Raw genomic sequence first — 22,360 nt, forward strand, 5'->3', positions numbered from 1 at the left:
TTTCACTCTTCTGATCAACGAACAGATCCTCAAAGTCGGTTGAGAGCAACTTCATCCTCCACAAGCAGGAGGAAGCAAAGCAGCAGGAGCCAATGCACACTTACTTTTGACCAAAAAATAACTGGTGGCAGACGTGGAAGTGACGGGGAGCCAGGGAGGTCAACGAGGGAACCTTACGTGATCTGCTTCGGTGCCTGCAACCCGCCTCCAATGGCTGCCATTGTGAAGTCCTCACGTGGGACAGCAAGCACTGTGCAGGCACGCTGCATCAGACCTTTATGAGGTGGGACTTATCCCAATTTTTACAGATGGGGCCATGAGCTCAGGAAAGTAAAGAGTATGCCCAAGGAGACAGCACGTAAGTGGTGGGGCCAATATAACCAGAATCGACCAAGTAACAGATATCAGAACATTCCAATTCAAACAGCCAGCTGTCTGAAGGGTAATGAGAAGCCAAGGCTGGTGGGGGCATGTGTGTGACAGAAGTCAGAGAACTCTGGGTCCAGCGGCAGAGCTGGAGAAAGATGAGCTCTGAACTGCCCTGGAGAACTAACTGTACCTGGGCAGGTAGGGGTGGGAGTCACTCAGGTTGACAGGTGAGACTGAAGGCTGGTGCGTCTGGCAGCTGCACATGGGATGGACTGAACATGGGAGAAGCTGGAGAAGGGGAGGCTGCCCGGTGGGCTGCTGTCTTCAGCCTCGATATAGTAACGAGCCAGAGCGTGAAATAGGGATGAGCGAGTGGATGACAAGGGCAGGACAGGGCTCGATGGAAGAAAGAACACTTGGACTAGGGCTCCCTGTCCCCGGGACAACCACCGGCTGACCAAGCCAAAATCCAGAACTTGGAATATATGGGCTTAAAAGCAGTGGCAAAGGTGACAGGTCTGGGATACACAAGCAACAAAAGACAAAATAAACAAACTGGACATCATCAAAATTAAACTTTTGTGTTTCAAAGGACATCCTCAAGAAAGTGAAAAGACAACTCACAAACAAGGAGCAAATTTTTATAAATCATACAATGTGATATGGGACTTGTATCTCCAAAGTATAAAGAACTCTTAAAACTCAGTAATGAAAAATACAAATAACCTAATTAAAAATGAGTAAAGGATCTGAAGTCGGTTTTCCTAAAAAGACATAGAAATGGCAAATAAGCACATGAAAAGGTGCTCAATGTCATTAGGTATCAGGGAAATAAAAATTGAAACCATAAAGAGATACCACTTTACCTCAACGAGCATGGCTAAGTTAAAAGACAGACAATAACAAGTGCTGACAAGGATATGGAGCAATTGGAACCCTCATACACTGCTGGTAAGAATATAAAATGGTACACCCATATTGGAAAACAGCCTGGCAATCCCTCAAAAGGTTAAATCCAGCCAATCTACTCCTAGGTATTTACCCAACAGAATGGAAAATGTATGTCCACACAAAAACTTATACACCAATGTTCACAGCAGCATTATTCATAATGGCCAAAAAAGTGGAAACGATCTAAATATCCACCAACTAAAGAATGGATAAATAAAACATAGTCTATGCATACAGCAGAATACTATCTGTTAATAAAAAGGAATAAAGTCGAATATATGCTACAACATGGATGAACTTTTGCTTTCAAGAACACTAAAAGGAAAATGTCACAAGCCAAAGAGGGCTTTAGCTCAAATACTATTTTCATTTTTGTGAAAAGGGGCCCAGGCTATCCAAATTATCCTATTAAAGAAAAAAAAAAAAAAAAGAAACTCTTCCAACATCTAAATTGGAAATAAAAAACCTTTTTAAAAGTTTATTGTAACTAACAAAATAACTTCAGGTCAAGATAATTCTATAGAAATTATATTAGATGGCTAAATACTTTATTGTAGAGCATACACACTGGCCTCAGATACGTTTGGTTTCAAAGTGCCTTGGGCTTTTCTGAATCTGTCTTTAGACGACCGCTCGTGAGTTTGCCGACATCCTCACATACCCACCCTGGTTGCCTTGACTCAGTGGCACTTCCTACCACAACCCTTCTGTGGCCCCTACCAATATACACATCACCTTTATAATCAATATATAGTTTTGGACGATCATTTCTGTTGGAAATGTCCGTTTCTGTGAACTGAGGGGGCACAGGCAGGAGAAAGGATGTGAGCCCTTGGTCAGGAACGTGCCCCCCTCCAATGAGAAATGGCTCCGACAGGAAAATATTTCCTTTTACGACGCTGTCCCCGGGACATGGTGAGTTGACCATTAAAAACTACCTGTAGGCATGCGTGAGAAAGAAAAGATGGGGAGGTACTAGTCTGTAGGCATGGCAGAGGGAGAAGAAATCTGGATGAGAACACAAAAGGCAGCAGAGGAAGAATGAGGTGAGGAGACAGGGATCTCCCTCCCTTCTCACTCTGGGTGTCCCCTCTCCGCCCCCCCAGACTGCATCCTCTTCCTTCCCTTCTTGCATCTTTGTAACAGTGACCAGAGGAATTCCCTCCACAGCAGAAGCACATCTTCCAGTCCTGCTGTCTCATTTACAGATGAGGAAACTAAGGACCAGAGAGGGAATGGGTCTAAAACCATGGTTTTAAAATTGTGTTTTTTAAGTGCTTTGGAACCCTCTCTTCAGAGGAAATCATCCCAGACGTGTAAATAGATAAATCAGAGTTGATCTGCTGGCAGCCTTGTCTCTAGCCCTGGGGGGCCCCAGGGAGGCTCTGTGAGGCAGTTTGAAAATATTGGTTTAAAGTGACAGATACACTGAGCCTTGGTTGTGTCCCAAAGCCACGGCCATGGCCCTGAATATCTTACTGTTTTCTGTCTTCTTGATACTCTGGCATCTGGAGCTCACTGACCATGGGGAACTGTGCCTCCCAGGGCGAAACTAGCCATTCGTAAACCTTTCCACCCCATACACGTCTCATCTGTCCCTTCCTGTGAAAACCACAACAGTTTCTCACCCATGCTCTCCCCTCACTCCCTCTGCCTCCTATGGGACCTGGTGCTTCCCTGTGTGCCCACCCCCATAGCAGGGCCCCTCCTCTTGGGACCTGTAAGTAACAAACTCTTTTCAATGGCAGTTGTCTCCTGGTCTGTTGGCCTCACCATATCTGGATAGAAATAAAACCTACATTTTAAAACAGGCGTATTCTAGAGGCAAACATTATCCCCCAAAATACTGGAATTAGGATTCAGAAAATTCACATCTCTGGGGAGAGCCGGGGCCACAACATGCCTCCTGAAGGACTTTCAACTGTGGGTAGAGAAGGAACCAAAAATCAAGAGGGAGGCTTGGGGCCTGGAGCCATGGAGAAGGACCAGACAGTTCAGTAGCAAGATCCTGGCAAGAAAGCAGGCGGTAGAGGTGCCCAAGCCAGCGTGGGCTTCAGGAAGCGGGGCAGAAAGAAAGCAAACACACGGCACAAGACCCAGACAGCGTCCGGCATGCTCCTGGGCCAGCCTCAGCCATCTAACTCCTCCTTGACGGTGATGCGCAGGGGGCAGATGCGCAGAGGTTCGGGGGGGCCGTCCCCTCGTGTGCCCCCCAGGTAGAAGTAGGGCCGCACCTCCCCAAAGCGGGCGTGGAAGGTGTAGAGGTGGCAGTGGCGCTCGGCGTCATAGAAAGACAGCTCACCCTCCTCGCACTCCAGCTCCACGCGCAGACGGCGCGGGATGGCGGGGACCAGGGGCGACGTGGCGGGGTCTGAGGTCACGCAGTGGTCTCCCTCCACCCCCTGTGTGCGGCACACGTACCAAAAGCCCGAGCGAGTGTCGTGGTAGCAGCTGTGCGAGTGGCCCTCGGCGCTGGTGTCCTGGTGCGTGCGCACCACGCCCACGCGCCAGCTGGGCAGGGACCCCACGTCTACCTCCCAGGCGTGGGAGCCGTGGGAGAAGGCGCGCGAGCCTAGCAGGCAGGGCGCCGAGGAGAAGCGCTCTGGGTTCTCCACCAGCACGCGGTAGCCGTGGTTGGTGACACTGGTGAGGTCATCTGACACGGAAAGCCAGCCGGCTGCAGTATTGGGATCAAAGCTGAAGGGCACTAAGAGCAGAGGGGGGAAAATCAGCGACCCTCTCACATACTGCCCTCTGCCCCACCAGCTGATGGCCCAGTCCCCCAATGACCAAAGGTATCTCAGCTGACCCCGGTGCGGGAAGGGCTGAGGGGCAGTGTTACAGGTTGAAATGTGGCCAGCGAGAAAAGCTATGTGGAAGGCCTAACCCCCAGTACCTCAGAAGGTGACCTTATTTGTTTCAGATGTAACTACTCAAGAGTAGAGTGGGCCCTCTATCCACTGACTGTTGTCCCTACAAAAGGAGCACACAGACACAGGGGGTGGGGGGGAGAGGAGGCCATGTGACCACAAAGGCGGAAATCAAAGTGCCACAGCCCAGCCAAGGCCTGTGGGCAAACACCAGAAATTAGGAAGAGGCAAAACAGGTTTTCCCCGATAGGGTTCAGAGGGTCTGTGGCCTGCTGACACCTTGATTTTGGACTTCTAGCCTCCAGAGCTGTGAGAATAAATGTCTGTCATTTTAAGGCATCCAGATTGTGGTCCTTTGTTATGACAGCCACAGGAAGCCAATACACATCGAGCCTGATGCCCACACAATTCCCAGGCTGTCTTAGAAAAGCTCGGAACATTCCCTGGGTCACTGATATTTCTCCCTGTAAAATCACAATGTCTCCGTCAGTTTGGGCAGTTATAAGAAAAGTACCATAGACTGAGTGGCTTAAACCACAGAAATTTATTTCTCACAGTTCAGGGGTCTGGAAGTCTGAAGTCAGGGTACCAATATGGTTCAGTTCTGGTGATGGCCCCCTTTTTGGTTTACAGATGGCCACCTTCTTGCTGTGTCCTCACAAGAGGGAGCTAGAGAGGAACCCAGATCCCTTGTGTCTCTTCTAAGGGCACTCATCCCACCATAGGGCCCCACCCTCTTGACTTTATCTGACCCTAATCACCTCCCAAAGGCCCTGCTTCCAAATACCGTCGTTAGGGGTTAGGGCTTCCACATAAGAATTTGGAGGGACACAGACATTCAGTCCATAGCACAATGACAGAGTGACTCCCATGGGCTGGAATCCCCCTGGGAGAGGTGATCCTGGACTAAAGAGGTCTTTCATTATATACACAACATGGTTCTGAATAGGGAGGGAAGTCAGTTTCTCTTTCTGAAAAGGAGACCAAGTGTCAGGACCCAAAGAGGAAGGCGTTCTGCCAGGAGGGGTTCGATCAGTGGAGCAAGGAATGGAGGATGAACTGGGCTCTGGGGACCTGGTCTGAATGAAGCTGGAAAAGGGATGAGTTGAAGGATGACAAGGTCCCGTGGGGTGGGAGGCTGGGAGAAGTGAGTTCAGCTGGCGCTCTGCCTCGCATACAGTACTCCCCCCTGCCTGTGTCACCTGCCTGTGCCCCCACTAACCCGATTCAACAGACATGACCATCTTCCGCCAGACGCGGTACTGCAGGGAGTCCAGGTACTTGCAGACGTCGATGAGCATGCCGGGCTGCACGGGCTCTGGCTCCATGGTGCAGAAGAGGCTAGGGAAGAAGAATTGGCCTGGGGGCAGGACCAGGGCCACGCGTCCTGGGCCTTACTGGGTCAGCTGGGTTTAACGGACAACGGGACTTGTTCCCTTGCCTCAGACCTAAATTCCCTGGCCCCTTACCCAAGACAAACCCAGACTGGGCTCTCATGGGAGAAGAGGCAGGAATCAATACCCCTCCTACCCCTTCGGGATTCAGTACTCGGGCTCACCCTCCCCTAGTGGGGATAATATAAACAGGAGGTTCTCAGACATGCTTCCCATCCTTGTGGGCAGAAACCACACTTACACATCTGCACACGGGATATCTGAGTCGGAAGGAACCTTAAGGGTCCTCCAGTCCAACAGCCTGAAGGTGTCACTGGCCTTTGTTTGAACACCTCCAGTGACAGGGAACTCGCTACTGCCCAAAGCACTCTCTTCCGTCTTTGTGCAGCTCTGACTGGGACACAGTTCTTCTTATCCATCCCTGAAAAACCCAACAACCATCAACACAAACCAGTATATATCCCGAGGCTCTCAGAAGGAGCGGGATGAGTCAAAAACAAGCCAAAATGTTGGGGTAACCCACCGAGAACTATCAGCCATATGCAGGATGGCACACTCTCTCTCCAGACTCAGGAAAACAACATTGCATCAATGGGATGCCTTGAAAGAGGGCTCTCTCCACCTGGCCAGTCCCCATCGCTCCCTCTGTATTATACCCAGCTGGCTTCATTACCTGCCTGGCCCTGGAGCCACTGGAGTTTGCACCCCTGGTATTTCTGCCTGCTCTTTCCCTCCCCTCCATCAGCCTTGGCAACTTACCGGCGCTTTCGGCTCTTATGTTTCTGAAAGAGAAAAAAAAAATCAGAGACACAAACATAGACACAGACAAAACACATTTCTGACCTTAAAAGGAGCCATGTATCCCATGTTCATGGATCAGAAGACCTAATAGTGTTGAGATGGCCATACCCCCTTAAGTGATCTACAGACTCAATGCAATTCCTATCAAAATTCCAGCTGCTTTCTTTGCAAAAACTGATGAGCTGATCCTATAATTCATATGGAAATTCAAGGGATCCAGAATAGCCAAAACAACCTTGGAAAAGAACAAAGTTGGTGGCTCACGTTTCCCCATTTCCAAACTTATTACAAGCAACAGTAAATACGACAGTGTGGTACTAATATAGGGACAAACATATGGATCAATGAACATTGAAGGTCTAGAAATAAACCCTCATATTTACTGTCAACTGGTTATCAACAAGGGTGCCAAGGACATTCAATGGGAAAAGACTGGTCTTCAACAAATGGTGCTGGGACAACTGGATATCCACATGAAAAGAATGACACTGGATTCCTACCTTGCACCATATACAAAAAGGAACTCAAAAAGGATCAAAGACTTAAATGTAGAGATAAAACTATAAAACTCATGACCTTGGATTAGTCTATGGTTTCTTAGGTATGACACCAAAAGCACAAGCAGCAAAAGAAAACACAGATAAACAGGATTTCATTAAAATGAAAAACTTTTGTCCATCAAAGGATGTCATCAAGAAAGTGAAAAGATAACTCACAGAATATAGGAAAAAAATTTATAAATCATGTTGCTGATAAAGGTCTAGTATCCAAAATACATAAAAAATCTTACAATTCAACAAGACAAGCAACCCAATTTTTAAAATGGCCAAAGGACTTGAATGTACATTCCCTCAAAGATATACAAATGGCCAACAAGCACATGAAAAGATGCTCAACATCATTAGCTATGAGGGAAATGCAAATCAAAACCACAATGAGATACCACTTCACACCCATTAATATGGCTATAATAATAATAATAAAAAAAAAGACAAGGCGAGGCTATAGAGAAACTACAATCCTCATACACTACTAGTGGAAATGTAAAATGGTGCAGTCTCTTGGAAAACAGCCTGGCAGTTCCTCAAATGGTTAAACCTAGAATTACCATGTGATCCATCATATCTACTCCTCGGTACATACCCAGGAGAACTGAGAACATGTGTCCACACAAAAATATGTACACAAATGTTTATGGCAATATTATTCGTAATAGCTAAAATGTGTAAACAACCCAAATGTTCATTAATTGATGAGTGGATAAGGAAAATGTAGTCTGCATACATTCAACGGAATACAACGGAATATTATTAAGCCATGTACTGATATACACTACGACATGAAGTTTCAAAACATTATGGTAAGTCACAAGAGGCTACATATTGTATAATTCCATTATATGAAATGTCCTGAATAGGCAAATCTATAGAGACAGAAAGCAGATTAGTGATTCCTGAGGGCTGGTGCGGTTGAGTGTATAAGAGCTAAAAGGTTTCTGTTTGTAAAGATGAAAATGTTCTAAAATTGACTGTGATGACTGTGATATACTAAAAACACTGAATTGTACATTTTAAATGGGTGAATTATATCTTAATGAATTTCATATATACCGTGTTTCCCCAAAAATAAGACCTAGCCAGATAATCAGCTCTAATGTGTCTTTTGGAGCAAAAATTAATATAAGGCCTGGTCTTATTTTGGGGGAAATACAGTGTAAGGTATTAACAATGGGAGGAACTACATGGAGAGGTATACAGGAGCACACTGCACGGATCTGCAACTTTAAACAAATCTAAAATTAATCCAAAATAAAAAGTTTATGAAAAATGTACTCCCTTATATTTGGAAGGAACAGAGAGAAGAAACAAAAAAAGAGAGCAAGACTGAGTACAAGAGAAAGGGAGAGGGAGAAGGAGAAGAAAAGGAGAGGCAGAGAGAAATGAAGAGGCCCTCAGGGAACTCTGCTCTGGTTAAAATCTTTTTGGCCTCTTGACCCAAGCAGAGGTTGTGGTCTGTAAGCGAGTCTAGCGCAGCGCCTGGAAGCTATGGGAAGACTGGGTTGGCCAGTCCCGCTGGTCTCCGCCTCCCCACCGTTTCCTGACTACCTGGTCCCTGGCACTGAATGACGGTGAGCTCCTCACCATGAGAAAAGAAACATCATCTTCCTTCATCTCCTTCTGCAGCCGCTCGATCTCATGGGCTAGAGCCTCCGTGTCTTCCGCAAGCTGTTTCATCTTCTCCTCGGCCTGCAGCTGCTTCTGCCTCCTGTCCTCGGCCATGACATCCAGGAGGGCCTGCTCTTCCACTCTCAAGAACTCGCGAAGCTTATCAAACTCCTGGCGGATTCGCCCTTCCAGCCAGGCAGCCTCCACCTGCAGGAGAGAGCAGGAGGGAGCCCCAGAGGATCAGACCAGACGTGGAGGAAACCTCAAGCCATCACCTAGCCCAGTGATTCTCAGATTTTTAGCAAAGGAACTCTGCTTTACAAAGAAACTGTGTAGAACCCAAGTGGATAAAATATAGATGCTGCTTCCTTACCACACATTTACAAGCTGAACATTAGTCAAACAGCAAAATGATGTTGTTTTGATTAATTTTTAAAAAACTGAAATTGCTGCTTACACATGGCATCTGTAGTCCTGTAACCTCCTCAACATACTATATTCTGTATCTTGTGTAGGCTGCATAAGAGCACACATCCTGAATCACAGAAATGAATTGGGGCCAACAGCAACAACTCTTAAAAATGATGCCATCCAATCTTAGGATTTCATATTTGTCTGATTGAGAGGCTTACCAAAAGAGTAGTAGGAAGAATTTATTTTAAAATGGAACCATTCATAATATGCATACTCCTAATCATAACTACAAAAACCTTATAAAAGTTAAAACAAAACTATAAGTGTACTCAAAGAACAGAAAAATATTCCACACCTTGGGCGTGAGAAAGACCTTTCTTACCAAGATACGAAACTGAGAGGCCTCAAAGAAAGTGATAACCAAATACATATTAATATAAAAATAAGAACTTTTGTATGGCAAGAAAGAGACCACTAATAATTACATACATAAATACAAGTCCACAATGACTACTGGAAAAACACCTCGAAATGCGTGCTCGAGCAACGGCAGGTTAGGAACCCATCTCTTCAGATTGAAAATTCAATAAATGTGTATGGCTCTGACAATATAAAATGATTCACTGAAAAAATGAAAAATATCTCTTTTTGCTGATCTGTAAGACATGAGAAATGCTGAAAGAGTTCTCTCTTGGACACTTCCCATGCATTATCTCATCTGAACATGTAAAAAAAAAAAAAATCCCAGTAAGAGGCAAGTGACCTCTTTTCACAGATGAGGGATTAGCTTGGAGTGGTGAGGGATCTGCCTGGAGAACAAGCTTTGATCTGAAAATAGGGCTGCTTCGGGGTGGCCAGATAGCTCAGTTGGTTAGAGCGCGGTGCTTGTAGCACCAAGGTTGCCGGTTCAATCACCGCATGGGCCACTGTGAGCTGTGCCCTCCTTAAAAAAAATAAACAGGGCTCCTTTACGGTCACTGCACTGGCCACCAACACTCTACAATCCTTCCCTCTTCCCTGTTCGACCAGCTCTGTGCTTGCTCAGATGTTAATGAGACTCTTTCCCAAGCCTCACCCTCTCCCTTGGACACGGCACTGGAGGGCCAGGCAGCAGAGTCAGGTGTGTCTTAGCTGAGGCAGGAAGTGATGGAGCAAGGCCAGGAACACCAGTCAGAAACCAGGCTGCCACTCCACACAGGACTCAGATGAAAAGAGGGTGCCAAGTCATAAGATAACAGACATTGGGGAAAGAGGGGAGCCAATTCATTCATTCAACTAGCAAACATTTATCGGTCACCTATTGTGTCAAGAATTCTTTTAATTACTAGTGTGCCCTGCTTCCATTATATTCCAATGGAAGAAGATGAAAAAAAAAGAAAACAAAAAAGTTAATTATAGGTAATGGAGTATTATGGAGAAAATAAAATGGAGCTATAAGTAAAAGGGGAGGCCTACTTTGGGTATGGTGATCAGGGACCTTTCTCTTAATTTGAGCTGAGATTTTAATAACAAGACACTGAGCATGGGAGGATCTGGAGGGAAGACTTAGCTCATTTAAGGGGCAGAAAGAAGGCCAGTGTGGCTGGAGCAGAGGGGCACAGCCTGGGAGGAGGTGAAGTGAGGGGCAGGTACCAGTAGGTGTGAGATGAGGGCCTCAGAGGCCACGGTAAGGAGTCTGGGTTGCATTGTGTGTGTCATGGAAGCCACTGGACAGTTTTAAACAGAGGAGTGACACGATCGATGTATTTTTCTAAAAGATCAGTCCACTCCATAAAGAGTGGAGTCCAGAACAAGAGTGGGGCCCTGGTAGGAGGCCAGGTGAGAAGCAGTGGGGTCCTGGACCAGGACGGTGGCAGTGGAAATGGAGTGTTGGGTGGACATGATGTATTTTGGAGATAGAGGGGACGGGATTCTGACAGAGTGGATGTGGCGATGAAGTGGAAAGAGGAACAATTTAATGAGCCCCAGGTCATCACTGGCGTGAGCACCCAGGAAGATGGAGAAGTGCCACACATACTGAAGTTAGTCTGAAATCTTGGTGCCGGTGGCGCAGGTGGCCCATGGCTGCTGGCGTGGCCATGCCCAGGTACTTAAATAGGCCATGGCAGCGCAGCCACAATCAATGTCCAAGGGCATGGCTGTGCTATCAGGGCTAAGGAAGGCCGATGCTGTGTCAACAGCCACAGCCAAAGCCGGCTGGCCCTCTCCTACCCCAGGGCGCTGGGTGCCCCCGGTCTCCCACTCAGTCTGAGCACTCACTCACCTGATTGTGCTTGGCGATGGCCTCGTAGGAGCGCCTCATGGCCCAGAAGGCCTTGGCTTTCTCCCGCAGTGCGTGCTCCATGTTCCTGCACTTGGCCTGATAGGAGGAAGGAAAGGGAGGCAAGGAGGCAGGTTAGGGCTAGAGGTCAGGCAGGGAGGATGACACATTTACAACTGGAATGCCACTTCTACAAGGGTGTAACTCAATCACAATTATTGAACCAGATCTGCCATACACTGCAGGGCACAGCTAGAAGGTAAGTACAGCCCTGACTTTGAACCTGACATTTACAGCATAAAGGGCCCTCAGATATCACAACCCAGCAACTCCGTTTTATACCTGCTACAGATGGGGAGACAGGGCTCAGGAGTTTGAGGGACCTGTTCCCTTTCAAGTTTGTCACAGTACAGCATAGAGGGACATCCTGCTCAGGCCTAAGGCGGTCCATGAATCCTGAGCTGCATATACCTGCAAAGCCGATGTGCTCCCAGCCTCCTTTTTGCAACTTTCTATACTGGACTCGCCTGAAGTCACTAACCAACGGGCATGATTACGGGGTTCATCCCGTTATTCCCATGGGGCCTTATCTAAACTACGTGTCTCCCCACAGCCTGATGGTATCCCAGTATTCTAACAGCGCTTGGATTATGTGAAACACATTAATCAGCAGATCCAAATACCTTTTCTTTAGTGGTTGTTATTTTCTAAACTTTAACCACGGCTCTGATCTCCTTGGTCTCCTTGAAGAACCGGGAGTAGTTTTAGGTTGAATTCCCGCCTTTTGTATCCAAGGCCTAGCATTTTCTCTCCATCGTTATCCTGTCCTCTCTACATTCTGAGCATTCACTATTGGCCAGGGACTGCCTTACTTTACAAATTATGTCCCTTAATCATCACATGAGCCCTATTAGGTAAGTAATATCATTAGCCCCATATTACACATGAAAAACACTGAAGCACAGAAAGGGGACTGACTAGGGCACACAGCTAGTACCTGGTGGAGGAACAATGTGAACCTAGACAGTGGTGGCAGGCAGCCTCTAGGATGGCCCCCAGTGATCCCTCTCCCCTGTGAGGTAAGTTTGTTGTTTTAAGCTGCCAAATTTGGGGGGATGATCTGTTATGCACCAATAGACAATAGAGACTTGTCCTCAAAAGCCTTATCCCCACCTGGACCTGATTTAGATGATGAGATTCTGGATTTTGAGCTGATGCTGTTGTGAGATGCATGTGCATCATAACAGAGGATGAGTGTATTCTGCATGTGGGAGGGACACGGATCACGGGGGGGCCAGAGGGCAGAATGAAAAAGGCAGCCTCTCCAAAGGTCCCCGTGACCCCCACCTCCTAGTAGTCACGCCTCGGTGAAATGCCCTGCCTTGGGAACTGCACCTCGTGACTTGCTTCTAACCAGTTGAATTTGGCAAAAGTGATGGGATGTCACTTCTGAGATGAGGTGACAGAAAGCCTGTGCACATACCATTTCTTGGCCTCTTATTTGATGTAGCCTGTGGGGCTCAGAACTGAGGGTGGCATCCCACCACCAGTCCGCGAGGACCTGAACCCTGCCAGCAGCCACCTGAGCAAGCCCAAATGAGGATGTGGCCTACCTGAGCCTTCAGCTGAGACTGCAGCCCAGTGACACCGTGATGGCAGCAGGGAGAGACCCTGGGGCAGAGGCACTCAGCTAAGTCATGCCCAGATTCCTGATGCACAGAAACCATGAGATAATAGACGTTTTTGGTTTTAAGCTACTACGTGTCAGGGTAATTTGTTGCGACAGATTAACTACTAGCCCACGTGTCCTGCTCCCATAGCCCTTTCTTTTAACCGATATATCACAGAAAAGAACATCACGACTGATTTCATTTTCTGCAGGTTTTGTTTTCTACTCATTCTGGTCATTTTTATGTTCTTCTTGAGAATATTTAACAGATTTTTAAAAAAACATTGTTTTCTGTAGTGTGTCATCTTTAAGGTGTGTCTCCTAAATAGCAAAACAACATCAGTATGAGCGTCCCACAAGACTCCTGAAATATCATCCTAGCGTTTTATTTTGTGGGATGAGGTATTTTGTTACAAAGTTATTTAATAAAGTCCAAAAGGACAATCCTTTGATTTGCCAAGTAAGTGTGAATGATAGTGAAGCAACTGCCTACATGCATTACCCAGGGGTGTGCTGGCCCCAACACAACACAGCCAGACCAGACCCTCTGCCCTTCCACCTTGACAGTTAGGGAGTTATGAAGATAAATAGGTGGGGGGTGACGGTCCCTTGTCCTTCCCAAACTTTTCAATCACTTAGAGAGTTCTGGTTTAATTCAGCAAAGACCATCCTAAAATGGCCATTCTCTGAGATGTCAGCTGGTGTGATCAACCAATGACTATATTACTACTAGCAAGCAGTTATTACTGAGCATGTACTCTGAACAAGGCACTAATTAAGCACTTTACAAACATTGTTCTATGTAAGTCTTACATTCCTGCAAGGAACGTGTTTCTATCATACAGAGGAGAAAATAAGGCTCCGAGGAGTTAAGTAACTCGTCAGAATTACAGACAGTCACTGAACCAGGATTTGTACTCAGAACTGTCCAATTCTAAAGGTCATACTCTTAACCACAGCGTTGTTTCCCTCTTTCCAAATCTTATACCTTTTATTTATGATTCCTGACTTGCTTTATTAGCTAGGCTTTCCAGTACAAGACTGAATAGGTCATAATGTGCATTCCTGTCTTTTTCCTCATCTCGATAAGAAAGCTTTCAATGTGTCACCATTAAATATGGTTATTTGCTTGTGAAGTTTTTTCGATGCCCTTAATCAGATTAAGGAAGTTCCTTCCATTCCTAGTTTGCTGGGTTTTTTTTCACTTCATCCCAAAAGGATCTTGAATTTTATCAAACGTATTTTTTTTTTTTTTTTTTTTTTACCTATGGACATGATCATATTTAAGTGGCACAGCATTGGTTTTTCTTTCTTATCCCATCTGACAACTTTTGTCACTGGACTGGAGTATTTAACATAATTACCAGTATATTTGCATTTAAACTTACATTCTTGTTCTGTGCTATTTGTCCGGCTTGGTCAATATCTTTTTCTGTCCTTTTGTGTCTTTTTTAAATTTACTATGCATTTTTTATTTCACTTGTTTTCTTTCTGCATTTAGTGGTTAACCTAGAAAATACTACATTAAAAAGTGTGAATTCAAATGAATCTAAACAACATACTTTTTATGTTGGCTTCTGATATTCTAATTTTAACACTAAGCGTATTTGTATCCCAATCGGACCCACCATTCAGGGACATAATGCCAGCAGGTAGCCCAAGGAGTGCCTGAATGAGCAGAGGCTGCAGGGTCACTAGTGAGGTCTGGACCATAGTATGAAGCTCAGTCAGGACTAACTAATACGGGACATCACTGCCCTGGGTGGAGCTACGTGGCCCATGACACATCTGGAATATCACCCAGGCCCCAAGCCCAAAGGAGCAAATGAGCTCTGATTTTGGCATCAAATTGTAACATCTGAGATTATTTATTAGGCACACACATAAAATATGAAGCTTTTATTTACACTGAAGGAGTCAGAATGTGATTATATAATCTACAGTTTCTTTAAAATTACAATTTGATTCCTGACACAGCAAATTTCTATAGCATATTTAATACCCTAAGGATTTTACAAAATTATTTTACCCAAAATATCCGTTCACACAGGTGCTATGTGGCATAACACAAAGCGGGAAGGGTGTGGGTAAGAGAAAGAATACATGTCCTTTTCCAAAATAGTCATAGCACCCTTGCAAGTACTAGCCGTGTCTGAAGCCAGGGATGCCGGCTTCTTGGGTTTTCCCTCTTCTCCGGCCTTACATATGCTGCCTCTGACTGATCCCTGCCTGTGTTACCAAACTATCCCAACATGGCCTTGAAAACTCAGCTCCAGCCCCTTCATTTCTTCCAGGAAGCCAGCTTATCTCCCAGGAGAGGTCAGGTGCACCTCCCAGCACTCTCTCACAGCCCCCCAGTACACCTCTGCCCCCCCACTTACGACCCTGGATAATTGCCTCACTTTCCTGGAAAGGCTGAAGGCTTCCTGGGGGCAGGTCCGAACACCCGGGTCCTCTCACCTACCACAGTCAAGCTCAATAAACCTTTGCAGGAGTGAAGGCTTGCTGTGCAGGGGTAGAGACTGTTTTGCCCACTGCATATCCCCAGGTCTTAGCACAAAGTAGATGCTCAGCTCACTACTTTCCCAGTCAATGAATGCACTGAAAGTCCATGTTGTCTCCACTACGCCACATCGTTAGGAGACTGATTTGGACCCTTGTTTTTGTCACTAACCACTGGTGAGACCTTTGTAAAAAGCCCCTTCTCTCTCTGTGGCTGCCAGGCTCCTCACCTTCAGATGAAGGCATGAAAGTTCCTACGGTGTCTCAGATCTCACCATGGAAATGAAGAGTGTGGTTTTCTGTGTCCGTGCTAACCTGGACCATCACCAGGGTTTCCTCACATCTGTCTCTAGTGCGTATCTTTTCTCCCTATAGACGTCAAACATTTAATTTCAGGCAGATTTTGCGCAGCTAAGAAGTTTGGTGCCTGGCCGCCCAGGTTCAAATCCCCGCACTCCCACTTAGTAGCTGGTGATCTTGACCAAGTTCCTCGACTTCTTTGCTCCTCGGGGATGAGAACACCACCGAGCACAGCAGTGAGGATACAAGTCAACCCATGTCAAGTGTTCGTGACAGGGTACCAGGCCTGTGTTGACTCTTGTTAGTGCCAGGTAGCTTACCTCTCCTACTGGTTACTTTCCAGGTTCCTTTTTTTAACTGAGATGTAACTGACACATAACACTATATTAATTTCAGGTGTAGAACATAATGATTCAATATTTGCTTATATTATGAAATGATCACCACAATAACTCTAGTTCATGTTCATCACCATAAAGTTACAAACTTTTTTTCTTGTGATAAGAATTTTTAAAGTTTATTTTCTTAGCAACTTTCAAATATGCAACGCAGGATTATTAACCACAGTCGCCATGCTGTACATTCCATCTCCATGACTTATTTATTTTATAACTGGGAGTTTGTACCTTTTGGCCACCTTCACCCATTTCACTGACCACCTCCCTTCCCCAAAGGCTTATCCTAAACGGGCAGCATAAACGCATCTGAGACAACTTGATCTCGTCCAGATCCCTTTCTTATCTAACTCCAATCCAGTGTCCCCGTGCTTCCTTTCCCCTTGGTGCTCAGCCCTCCTTAAGAAGCAGGTGTCTACTGCCTACTGCTGCGCCCCATAACTTAGGAGCCTTCAGGAGGAGCGTTCAGTAAACCCTATCCCGTCCTGGGCACATGCTTTGCCAAGCAGACAATGAACATCCTCCAGCCACCTGGATCTGGTAGGGCCTGACCCATAAGGGGGCACCTGGGATGGGGGTGAGTAGTTAGCACACAGGGGGGAAGAACTGGAAGGGGGAAGGATGTAAGAGGTGCCTGGAAGGGGCAGAAGAGGCTGGAGGGCAGAAGACGGCCCTCACGTCAGTCCCATGTAAGAAAGGGGTCTCCACAAGGCAATTCAGAGGCCTGGTGCTTGGTGCGGGTTCAGGGCAGGGTTCCTTTGGAGATAGAAGCCAGAGCAGCCGCTAGACTGGGAGTCAGGAGACCCGAGTTCTAATCCCAGGTGTTCTCCTTTCATTCCCTGTGACTGGCGCGAGTGGCTGTATTTCTCCAAGTTTCCGATTTTCTCATTAGTCAAATGTAATCATCTCCTTGCAGTCCCCTACAGCTCTGGGTCTGTGTATTTGGGGGATTTGCCAAGTTCCCCAGGAGTGTTTTTAACTAGTGTTTTCATTCAGTGATAACCAAAAAAACCAAGCAAACAGAACCCCCCCAACCCCCCCCAAAATAAGGCTATTGTGAGTCACCTTATAAACAGTGCTGACACATGCTTGCGGTCCCCACAACGTCAGTACCACTATTTGTATTTTCCTAACAGCGTGTCTGACATCAGGCTACACTACGTTCATTGTCCTGGCTTAATAAGGAAAGAACAGAAATACACTTCACAGGTGAGGGATGTGCTAGACCCAAACGAAGGCGAGTCACAGCCCAGGAAAAGTGTCACAGTTCATCAAACAGGGAAATTTTGGCTGGCGAATCAAGCCATCACTTGGAACAGGGTGAAAGGGTCTCACAAGCACTGTGAGAAGCTCACAGCCACCCAGGAACAATGCTTCTGTTCCAGCAAAATGAGATCCCGTAATGACATACTATTTTCACTAGAACTATACTGATTTGAATTTAATTTGTACTTAATCTGGAAACTTCTTTTCGTTTTATTGCCTATCTGTGGCGTAAGCAAGAGGAATTTACATTAATTTTTGAGCTTGTATGTAAGGAACGTGGTAAGACAGTTTAAGACATACTGTTGGAATATTTTTCCCTTTAAGAAGAATGTGTACAGTGTTCAAGTTTGAGAAACACTACACTAGAGGATTTCCTAATATCCCTTCAAGAGCCAAGATGCACTTGAAAGCTCTGGTTTAAACACTTAGACCAGGTTCTGAAATCTCATCAGTCCTTGCCTCCGTGCCCCACGGCACATAGGACAAAATTCCAAATCTTTAACATGCCCTTTAGGGCCCTTCAGGATCTGTCCTGGATGACCTCATCCCTCATCCAGCGCGTCTCTGGGTTGCTGCAAAATCCCTTTCCCAGAAACGACTCCCTGTGCCCAGCAGACACTGAAGCCTCTAAGTAACCCCCCGCCCCCTCCACACACACAATCAGTTGCCAGCACAGCTCCTGGAACATGGGACCAGCAGGGAACGTTTTACCCTGGGGCCAGAGAAGAACCTCAAAGTCCATGACCAGAGCAGGAGCTGAACAAGGCCTCAGGTGAACTCTATAGTACCTGCTCTGTGACTCTGAATGGATCACCTAACTTCTCTGAGACTCAGTGTCACTGTCTATAATATGGGGAGAAGACACCTACCTATAGCAAGCTGAAGAATGGTCCCCCAAAGATGTCCATGCCCTAATTCCTAAACCTATGAGTATGTTACCTTACGGCAAAAGGGACTCTGTAGCTGTGAGTCAATTACAGGTTTTAAGATGGGGCGATTACCCTGGATTGTCTGGGTGGGCCCCATGTAAACACAAGGGTCCTTTTAAGAGGGAGGTAGTAGAGTTAGTCAGAGAAGGCAGTGGGATGACAGAATCAGAAGTTGGAATGATGTGCTTTAAATATGGAGGAAGAGGCCTCGAAAAGCTGGACAAAGCAAGGAAATAAGCCTCCAAAAGGCATGTAGCTCTGCCAACACCTTGGTGTTAGGACTTCTGACCTCCAGACTTACAATAAATCTGGGCTGTGTTAAACACAATGTTTGTGGAATGTATTACAGCAACAGGAAACTGATACGTAACCTCATAGAGTTTCTGTGAGGGTTAAGTTTGTTGACATAAATACTTAAGAGTACCTGACACATAGTTAAGTGCTCAAAAAGTGTTGGTTGCTATGATTATTCGTTTTGCTGAATTCTCCATATGGCTGCCAAAGTGATCTTTCTAAAGCGCACATTTTATCACAAAATCCCTATTTAAACGCTTTCAGGGCTCCCCATGTCACACAAAGGCCCTTCGGCGCCTTCTCACCTCTCCTGCCTCCCGATATCGTCCCCCACAACCACCACCTACTCCAGTCATCTAGAACTACAACTTTTCTACTTACTGTCTGACTTGCCCCACTGCAGTGTGACTCCATGGGGCGAGGGCTCTGTCTCACTGGCCTCAGCCCCCGGAAGAGGCCCTGGAACACAATGGACCCTCCAACACACACATGATCTCCACCCCGTATCAGACTGAGCACCCTCGGCTTGCATTCACCTGAGATCTCAGGCCTAGACTCCCTAAGTGCTCAGACGTTGCCCTGAGCGCCCATTTGACGGAATCATGCCTGTGATGAAAACCCTCTCACTGCTTCCTATACTATTTAGGATAAAAGCCAAGCCTCGAATCCTCCTGGCTCCTTGTGTGTCTCAAGCCTCATTCTGACTACCCTGAAATTCTCTTTGGGCCCAGAAAGTCAGGCCTCCCCGCTTCCCAACACTCATAGATGACACTGCCCCAGCCTGAAATACCCTCCCTCACCCCCCCTTCACCTGGCTAACATCTCCTCATCCCTGTGGGCTCTGCTTGAAGCAACTTGAAGGTATAAATTATTGTTTATCTCATGTCCTGCAGTTTGCCCAGGGCTTAGTATAAAGCATCTGCTGAATAAACAGAAAGTTGTCATATGTACTTCCTGGCACCTGGCTCACTGATCTTGAACCCTGGCTTCGCCCAGACCTTGGGGATCTGCCTTTGTGTCGTTGCCTTCACCCCTGACCCTCTTCCTGATCTGTACCTCTGCCAGTCCCATGGTGACTAGTCATGGCTTGATCTATGGTGCCCCTCTGCCTCGACCCCAGTCCCCAGAATGCCCAGCGCTTACTTTAGTTGCCCCAAATCAGGACCTGGCACTTCTGCCAGTGGAAATGGGAAAAAGCATTGTTGAGGACCACTGTTAAATAAGGTGACAGGAGTTAAGGGTTATCCCTTTGGCAAGCTACACTGGTGTTCAAATGTGCATGATGACATTACGCACTTGAATTTTTCAAAATGTTTATGGAACTGTAATCAACTTCTGATACTTCTTAAGAAAGGCATTAAAACAAACTAAAGCAGTGTCTGAAGACCAGACATTGGGGGAGTTCTTATAGCATCTCCTTTCAATATATGCAGCTTTCTACTGCCTAACAGGTGTTCTCCAAACTGTGGATCTAACTCATGTATTAGTAGTAGGTGATGAAATAAATTAATGTTTCACACCCTGCACAATTTAAAAAACAAAACAAACAAAAATACAACAAAGAAAATTCCAGAGTATAACAGACACAGAACTTTTGTTTTAACTGATACATACATCAGTGTGCTGGATCACAATGGCTAAGGTCAAAAAATTTTAAAACTCCTGAGTTGGTTAATTCTTATTTTCTGATCATTTTTCCTTCTTATACCAAAAATTCCCCATGTTAGTTTTGCCCTGTAAGTTGCTCCTTACTTTATTTACTGCCACTGGAACTCTAGGTATTGGGATGCTGAGAGAGTGATCCAGAATAAGCCAGTTGGCCAGGGCCAGAGGTGTTCCCACAGCTACACAATACATGGGCCAGCTGGGGAAGCAGGTGACCAGTTTGGGGGGACGGCAAGGCTCCACATCCATGGCCAGGCCTTGGGCTCCCGCTCCTCTAACCTGAATGTGCCCAGCTCCAGGGTTCCTGGGCGTTACCCATACCTGCGCTCAAAGACCTATGGGCCACACACTGCTGGCAGAAAGGGTGCATGGCCTCAGCTCTTCCGAATGGGGTGGGGCTATCTTGACAACATCCTGTAACCCCAGTTCACACACTTCCTGTTTACTGTTTACATTCGCTCTTTTCCCATCTCAGGCCTCCTGGGCCGGCCTCGATGAAGACGGCAGCCTCTATAGGTTACCAGAGTCATAGAGCTGGGGTCCTGAAGTGACACCAGCAAGCTGGCGGCAGGAAGAGGGGTGGGTCTGAGCACACTCAGCTCTAGCAGGCTGGAGTGGCGGGAACAGCGGGGTCAGGGGTGCTGGGGTCCAATCCTGACTCGGCCACCACGTGCGCGCTGGGCCACCTCCCTCACACTGCCGGACTTACCCGAAAGTCGTGGGCAGTGTCCTTCACTGGCTGCACGCGGTGCCCCTGGTGCCGGGGGTCGGCCTGGCACGAGCAGCACAGCAGCTCCTTGTCGTCGAGGCAGAAAAGGTTGAACTGGCCGCGGTGCAGGCGGCAGAGGCGCGGGGAGCGGTGGCCCGTCCAGCGCGCGCCTTCGGCCTCCTCGCGCAGCAGCTTCTCCACCAGGTTGTTCAGGGTGTGGTTGGTGCGCAGGTCGGCGGGGGTCGCGCGGTCCTTGCACACCGGGCAGGTGGGCGCCACCTGCATCTCCCAGCAGCGAGTCACACACCCGCGGCAGAAGTTGTGGCCGCAGCGCAGAGTCACGGCGTCGCGGAAGGGGTCGTAGCAGACGGCGCAGAGCAGCTCCTCCTTGAAGGAGCCGGACGGGCCGGGGGACAGAGCGGGGCCGGGGGACAGAGCGGGGCCTGGCTCCATAATACCGGCCGCCAGCTCTAGCGCCCACAACTTTCGCTGCGGCCCCTCCTACCCGCCTGGCGACTCACGGGACCCGGGGCTGAGCAGCGCCCAGCCCCTTCCTCTCCGCGCGCGGAAGGACAGCGGCGCGGACCAATCGCAGGGCCGCGCTCGGGAGGCTCCGCCCCATTTCCGGTCTGCGCTGGAAAACCCGAAAGAGCCGGGCGGGTCCCTCTGCTCAGTGGTCCCCTCCAGTCCCAGGCTGGGCAGCGAGGCTTAGCGAGGAAGAAGCTCCCCAGCCATGCTGTAGGGCGTCCGTGTCACAGGAATCCTACTTCCGATTTGAAATGGGAAATGGAGACTAGGAACCTTTTCCTTAACCAAGCCCCAGAAATGTCAGACCCGCGAAGTAGGAGAAGGGAGAGCTCCCCACTTCCTGGTTCCGAAGTACAATCTGGGCCTCACAGTGCCGGTAGTGTTTTCACCACTTAGAGTTTATAGTGTTTTCTCACAGATCTGTGCCCACTCTTGCATTAGTTGTTTACTTAATTTTGGCCAGTCTTATTCCTGCCCCGTGGAGTAGGAAGGAAACAGGTGAGGGAAGCCCCAATTCTGGTCCCCTGGTTAAATAAGTGGGCAAGTCACATTTTTTCAAACTCTTATTTCCTTGTCAATAAAATGACGATAATATGTCTTGACTCCATGAGGTGTGAGGATTAAAGTGAAATAAATATGGGAAGTGCTCTTGGCATTAGGCAGGTCCTCACTAAAACAGAGATTAGGGAGTTCTGCAAAATTGAGCTAATGGTACTGGAATCCTGGGTGAATTCCTGCCTAGAATAACAGGCCTGAATCTCTCCAACTCCCGATTCCTGCCTCAGTTTGATCACTTTACAGCATTCACTTATCGGATTCCTTTCCTCTGACACACTTCCATTCCTGGTTTCTATTGGAAGACAATTCCCACGTGTCATG

The 22,360-nt window shown here is 47.3% G+C and overlaps 1 protein-coding gene across 1 annotated transcript; it reads right to left on the minus strand.

The window, feature by feature from the left end:
* Positions 1-936: 936 nt before the first annotated feature.
* TRIM35 (tripartite motif containing 35) lies at positions 937-21,492 on the minus strand. Its single transcript, XM_019715447.3, has 6 exons — positions 20,954-21,492; positions 11,228-11,323; positions 8,527-8,757; positions 6,344-6,366; positions 5,413-5,531; positions 937-4,027 (listed from the first exon to the last, which is right to left on the minus strand). The coding sequence occupies exons 1-6, from the start codon at positions 21,404-21,406 to the stop codon at positions 3,450-3,452; spliced, it is 1,500 nt and encodes a 499-aa protein (XP_019571006.1). The 5' UTR covers positions 21,407-21,492; the 3' UTR covers positions 937-3,449.
* Between the last annotated feature and the right edge of the window lie 868 nt (positions 21,493-22,360).

The sequence above is a fragment of the Rhinolophus sinicus genome, chromosome 15 (assembly GCF_057876585.1).
Source record: "Rhinolophus sinicus isolate RSI-liver-muscle chromosome 15, RSI-T2T, whole genome shotgun sequence".
NCBI lineage: Eukaryota > Metazoa > Chordata > Mammalia > Chiroptera > Rhinolophidae > Rhinolophus > Rhinolophus sinicus.

Bases quoted from the DNA above. Each gene is read 5' to 3' on its own strand.
- TRIM35 (XM_019715447.3), bottom strand. From the start codon at position 21,406: ATGGAGCCAGGCCCCGCTCTGTCCCCCGGCCCCGCTCTGTCCCCCGGC. The intron at 8,758-11,227 runs GTGAGTGAGTGC...TCTCTCCTGCAG, and splicing joins CCATCGCCAAGCACAATCAG to GTGGAGGCTGCCTGGCTGGA. The intron at 4,028-5,412 runs GTTAGTGGGGGC...CTCTGCTCTTAG, and splicing joins GGTCATGTCTGTTGAATCGG to TGCCCTTCAGCTTTGATCCC.